Below are 6894 nucleotides of genomic sequence, written 5' to 3' on the forward strand. Positions count from 1 at the left end.
CTGGTTTTGGAGCATTGTATCTTCTTTAAAAATGTTACGGACTATAAAACTGACTGGGGCGACTGGGAAATCAGCACATGTCCTTTAAAACAAAGCCTGTCACCAGTTTATCTGCTTGTTGCCCTCCTGCATGCCACATCATTTGTGGATCTGTTAAGTAACTGGAAATATTTTCTGAAAAACGAAGCTCCATATGGGTTTGGGATTCCGCAGTGTGTACAGGCTTGTTGCCCAAAATAGTCATTTTTACGCAGTGGCTCCCACAGTGTGACCGTCTGATCTGCCTTAAAGTCATGTGACAGGCTGAGCTTCTCCTGTTGTCCTCTGGTTCCTAACCTTTGTTTACATTTTATCATTACACACTGTAAAGTCAAAGATTTACTAAATCCTCAACATCTATGCAGCCAGTGTTGTTGTTTTTTTTTTTATTTTAGGCAACTGCTTCTCTTAGTTCTGGTTCTACATTCCCCTCAAGCCGCCATGAAGCGTAACTAAACATGAAGCTGCAGTGAGTTTATATAATTTGTATGCAGCACTATATTTCAGGTGCAAGTATTTTACTCTAACTTTGTTTTCGTCCTTGCACTTTTGAGCTTATTTGAAGATAAATTAATTAAAAATTAAAGCAGACTGAAGCTGGCTTTGACTGCTGCTGAAACAAAGCACATGCACAGTTTTTGTTTTTTTTTCCCCCCAGACGAGATGCTTTGTTTCAGGTTTCTGGGATCCTCAGAGTTACTGCTAGGGGGGGTGCCAAATTATTGTTTGATTTATTTAATTCTAATTCTAATTTAAAGAAGGAGGTGCACAACATAATTTGGATTCCTTCAGTGTTCATAATTCAGGAGGTTTTTACCAGGAGCTAAATTTTCCAACAAGGTCTCTTCCTCTTCAAAATAAACAGACCCAGTGATTAAAACCGACAATACAAATCAGCATTTTTCTGATGCTGCTTAGCTTGTCACAGAGGGGCTGCTAACTACGGTAGCTGACGCAAAACTGCGAATGGCCCTACCTGGAGCCAGTGTTTTGTTTGTCCATTCTGAGCTACTGTAGAAACATGGCGGACACTGCAGATGAGGACCCACTCCCTATGTAGATATGAATAGCTCATTCTAAGGTTACAAAAACACAACTATTTTTTTTTCAAGTGATTATACACCAAGGAAAACACAATTGTACAATTTCTGCCAATGAATCACCCTAAATCCTACAAACTGAACCTTTAAGTTGTTTTGTTTTTTTTATTTAAATATTTCTAAAAATACACATTGACATGAATCCAACATATTGCTAGCACAGACACAAATCGGCCTATTCATAAGAAAGAAAAAAACAACAACATTTAATTTACAGTGTACAGTATTGATGATTTGCAATCGTGTGAGCTAACTGAGGATAAATCACTGTGCGTCACCAATCCACAATGGCAAGATGAACTAGAAGCTAACCAATAGGTACTATAAAACCACATTGGCCAGATAGCTGTATTTTTACTCCAACAATACAAACATTCTTGTGAGCCACAAAGGATAGTTTTGTAACTTTTCAAGCATGAGAATCTGACACATGGGACCACCTCAGAAACTACGGTGAAATACAGAGGGTGAGGCTAACACATCTAGCCATGCTACAACTGCTGCTGACTTAGCAGCTACGAGTGAGCACAAACCAAGTGGCAACCTCCAGGGCTGAAAAATGAAGCCAACCTAGAAGTGCAGAAAAGTGCAGTTTCTTAAATGGCCAATTGAGGCTGGCTCCAGAAGTGAGTCAATCCCCACAGGTCAAAATGCACAACTTTACAGCAGAAATAAACATGTTTACAGCCTTGTACAAAAAAACAATTTGGAGCTCAATGGCTTATTTCCCCGTTCATGACAGCTGCACAGGGAGACCTCCGTGTTTGGGGCGGGCGGTGGGAGGTCCGAGGCTTCCAGCGAGGGGAGAGGGAGAAATATAACAAAATAAGATAAAATAGGAAAAACCTGTCTCCCTCTTTTATTTTATTTTCAGCGTTTAATCAAGGCGGAGGCTGGCGGCTGGAGGTCCGAGGCTTCCAGCGAGGAGAGAGGTAGAAACAAACAGCCGATGTGTGTGTGTTGTGTTCAGGTGTTGTCACGTAAATAACAGTGCCCAAGCAATAAACAGGACAGACAATAGGATTTTATTTATTTTTACACTACATTTTCACTGAAAGCTGACCGAATCTGACCCGAGCCCGAATACAATTTATACATTTTTGACCAAACCCGGCCCGACCCGTTGGGACCCATCGAGCTCGGATTGCCACACTCTAGTGTGTGTATGTGTCCCCTATCTATAGGGGCCAATCTGAATTTCTGTCTTTGAGAGATATTATTTTGTAATATAACTGAATTTTCTATCCATACATATAAACTTTAAATATATTAAAATTATAAGGCATCTCTGAGTAAACTGCGAGTATCATTTAAGTAGGCTGTCTCGTGGCCGGGCTGAGTCTCCTCTTTTTTGGAAATCAAAATATGGTCACCCTATATAACTCACTCGTTTAAATCTTGTTGAGGCCAAAAGTTTTGCATTATTACAGTAAGAGCGGGCCACTTTGAGTGACAGGCTTTCTGTGAGGCATTACCACAGTCTGAGTCAGATCCACCCCTCGCTCCTCCACAGCTTCACCCTCTCATTTAAATTTGGTCATTTCTGGCTCCAAAAGAACAAGATGGCGATGGCCAAAATGCCAAACTTGAAGCTTCAAAATGGCAGTCCACAGACCAATGGGTTACATCATGGTAGTTATATTCATGATTTGTAAAGTCCTGAACACCAGGATCAGACATCTCACTGACGTTTCCATCCACAAATACATACATACTAGTTAAGGATTCACTGTGCCTTCCACATGTATGCCTAACATTAAAACATTATGTGTAAATATATGAATCTGCCAATAGTTAACTTAATAGCTTAGTATTAGCTTAGTACATGGCACTTTAGGCCGCCTTACACATTATTGTAGGACCAGTTTAATATGCAGGGTCCCTGTTCCGTCTGTCTTTGAGCCAAGGGGTCGTTGGCCTGAAACATGCTGAAGACCCCTGGTTTAGATTATGACTTTTACTAAAATGCTACTAAATGCATGTATCATCTTGAAACAAATCCATCAACTATGTTTTTCAGATTACAGAAACAACATACACTAGATGTTAAAATATCATCTGCTCATCTTCATCCGAAGTAAAATGTTGCCAATATGGGGGTTGAAAGGCAGGCAGCAGCAGCAGCCAAATCACTTTAAATGGACATTAAGCATAAGGCAGGACAGCAGCCAGACAATTTATTGAGAAGCCTTACCATCAAGCTCCTCCACAGAGATGCTGGCCAGCACGTCACTGTCACTGTCTGACAGTGAGCGGCTCAGGTAGTTCCCCTTGTAGAGCAGGCCTGCCGTCACATGGTGGAATGGCATCTTCTCCCTGAGAGATAACAGAAGGAAACATTCAGACAGCAGTGAAGGAGAGGCAGCAGCTGAGGAGGATTTTTCCCTGGGGTTTTTTGGAAGATTAATTATGAATACAAACACTAGTTTCGAAGCTCCACACATTACACACCTTTCTAAACAAGCTTTATCAGCAGGGGGAACTCGCATGTGCGATTTTACAATCACTGCAACATCAATGTACGTAAGACCGACTATCAGGCATTCATTCATATTAGCCATTTATCAAGAATAAAGTTATGACGTGCATAAATCCTCTTGTCAACTTGAAATGAAAGAAATATTTCACAGCTGGTCTTTTCATAAAACCAGGCTGTCTATTCAGTAGAAAGACGCAAATACTTTTAAAATTGATGCTACGTGAACAGAGAAAGCAGAGGCAAAGGGCTGTTTTTGCTCAAGAGGAAGAAAACCTATAACTACCACTACCAACTAACAATATGGCAGCCAGCTAGCTGGTCACAAATAATCTCAAACTACAGTTAAAGGGTAAGCTAAAATCATGCGTCTGAAGACATTTCAGGTGAGAAATAGGCAATGCAGTAACATAATTTTAGTTCATATTCTATCAGCACTTTGTCGTGTTACCGCTTGATATCAGTTTTTTCAGCCATTTTTAAAATGGTTGAAGCTAGATTGGATGGTCTGGAGGGTCGTTGGAGGCACTGTGAGAAACTACACTGTTGTGGTTGGTTGTTCTGCTGTGAGGCAAGTGCTGATTTCGACCACAGCCACGGTACATGGACACTGGATGGGAGGCGACAGAGGGCCCACAGCCATGGAAACAGGCCTCGCTGACTTTCTGCGTTGGAGCTGTGGGATACAGCCAGGTGGCCGAGAGTCAAGCCAGGGGTCTATGCCCACAACTGGGTGTCCACTGTCAGCTGGCTTCAAGTGTCCCTGCACCCTGGATGTGGAGCCTCCAATATGCTACAGTATATGGGGCCACGGCTCCCTTCTCATCCACCTCTCCTGCCCCAGTGAAGCCCCCAGCATGTCACACTAATCCAGACCCTGCTCTGCTCCTGCACCAGAGGACCAGAGAGAGAGCCAGAGGGCAGCAGGCGGTCCATGCCCACAGCAAAGGACCGTCTGTCAGCTTTTCTCCAGCATCATACCCCTGGATGTGGAGCTCTGGACATTGTGTAATTTTTCTGGGATTTCCTGCCCCTGCTCTCCGAGTGTTTGCTTGCTATGACTGGATGAACAGCGTTTCCCACTTTAGCCAATCACAGCACAGTGGCACAGTGTCCCTCCAGGATGATCCATTTTAGTGTCAACCTTTTACAATAAAGGAAACAGTATGGCGCCCACTTCCTGTTCACAAACTCTCATATTACAGCCAAACAGTAAACTGAAATATGTTTTTTTAAGACATTTTAGATGAGAGATAGGCAATACAGTAACAGAATTAATCAGTGCTTCCTCGTTTCACAGTCTGATCTGAGTTTGGTCTGAGTTTGAGAGAGAGATGGGTTTCTCTCTTTATCCACTTCTATACTCTTTGTGTCCATGGTGGCTGCGGACATACAAAAATAAGGAAGTACAATCTGTAGTTTGAACAACAGCCCTAGAGCCAGCAAAAATCCAAAAGCAGGGAGATCTGGGTGCTGGAAATATGGAGTGAAGTTTATCACAGTGCATTTACACATACTATCAACACTGCTATGATACAGTGCTGGTTGAAAATCAGGTATGTAAATCATGCCTTTAAGTAAAAAACAACATGAAATGTAAACCCCTTCATCCACAACGGGGAGCTGGTTTGCCCGTTTGTGATATTGGTGGAAGTAGAACAAATTAACATCATATGGGGCACAATATAAACGAGCTCCATAAATGAAGCAGAACTCATTCGCTAAATGGGAAGTCAACACAGTTAGGGAGACTCGTATAACTGGAGGTAAGTGTAGTGAAATGTGTGTGTGCGTGAGAGCATGCACGTCTGTACTGTATGTGCAAATGTGACTGAGGCAATTAATTATTCAATAAATCGAAAGCCCAAGGGCACTGGAGGAAAATAAGAGCACATAGAGCAGAGAGATTTGGGCGACTACTTCCTTCTCTCTAATTGGATTTCGTCTCGATGAGCACTTTCAGGAGATGCTTCTGAGACAGAACGAGGGGTTCAAAATGGGCTGAGACATTACACCAAGAGAGCAGTGCAGAACACAGAGCTGCTCTCTTTTATCAGCTTAACCTGACATCATATTTCTGCAGAGTCAAATAGGCTTCACAATTACAAGAGCTCTGACAACACAAACATCTAAAAAACAAGTTAGATGTGCAGCAGTTCTTTTTTTATTGGGTTTCCAGCAGCAGTAGTAAAGTGAAGTTTTATGAGGGTAATCCTCAGAACGACACATCCAGGCTGCTGTTCCATGTTGCTAACCAAATTAATAGCTCTCTCGAGGTGAATGATTCTAATTCTTCAACTTGTAAGGCTGCTAGTTTCCTCGTACCAATGTCTTAATAAAAAAATTATATATAGTGCACATTTGCCAGGTGAATCATCTGTGCACTACACGTACTGCTCTGTCATAGGGCATACTTAAAGAGGCAACAGATAGCATCTTTTCCTAAATATATCATTATGAAAATAATGTGGGTTGCACAGGGTAGTGGCCACAGTAAAATCAGACTATCAGCATTTACATAGGTTACTTAGTGGCTTTGCAATCTTTGTAATAAGCTTCTGCCACCGGTGCCGAAATTTCGTGGAAAAAATCTGGTTTACGACAGGAAACGCGTCATGTATTGGGAAATTGGTCGGTCAGCCAATCAGGGACTGGAGCTGGTCCTTATGAGGAGTTGAGTCATGAGCACAATGGCAGACGGACAAAGTTTGGAGACAAGTGAATAACAGCCTAGCAAAAGAAAACAAGCTCCTCTGTCTGAGGAGGCGAGGATGCACAAAAAGGAGAGTGATAAAAGAAGAGGAAAAACAAGAGTAAACCTCAGTCAGGCGTTCAAGAAATGGAGGGAGCTCCATGACCAAAGAGGCTTCAACACCGGTGTCCAGCTAGCTCTCTTTCTAATGGATCAGTAAGTAACACGGCTAAATGTTAGCTAGACAAGAGAGGACTGTACTGTACTGGCTGCTAGTTCATTCCTAGCTGGCCAGCATCACAAATCGCCGCAACCAGGGACCGGGTAGTGAGTGTTGGTCGGCTGACATCCTTGTTGCCATTCTACGGCAGCCCTCGGACAGTGATACCCCCTCCCTTCCTTCTGTTCTCTTCTCACGGAGGCAGCTATCGACGGACATCGTCCAGCTAAGTGAACTTTGTTTCCCATTCAATTTGAGCTCCAACCAGCCGTATCTAGCCTGAGTGTCAGACTGAAGCTCCCAGAACCTTCAGTCTGACATGGCTTCCATTGAAGGCGATTTACAAGGGGGAGGGAATTTGATTTTT

The 6894-nt window shown here is 42.7% G+C and overlaps 1 protein-coding gene across 2 annotated transcripts in view; it reads right to left on the bottom strand.

The window, feature by feature from the left end:
* Window positions 1-6894, bottom strand: part of caln1 (calneuron 1) — a 107608-nt gene that overhangs the window by 83676 nt on the left and 17038 nt on the right. For both annotated transcript variants that reach the window (XM_050066689.1, XM_050066681.1), the window contains exon 2: window positions 3334-3455. In XM_050066689.1, coding sequence (XP_049922646.1) covers window positions 3334-3448 — 115 coding nt within the window. In that variant the 5' untranslated portion in view covers window positions 3449-3455. The remainder of the gene's footprint in view (window positions 1-3333; window positions 3456-6894) is intronic.

Source organism: Epinephelus moara, chromosome 2 (genome assembly GCF_006386435.1).
Source record: "Epinephelus moara isolate mb chromosome 2, YSFRI_EMoa_1.0, whole genome shotgun sequence".
NCBI lineage: Eukaryota > Metazoa > Chordata > Actinopteri > Perciformes > Serranidae > Epinephelus > Epinephelus moara.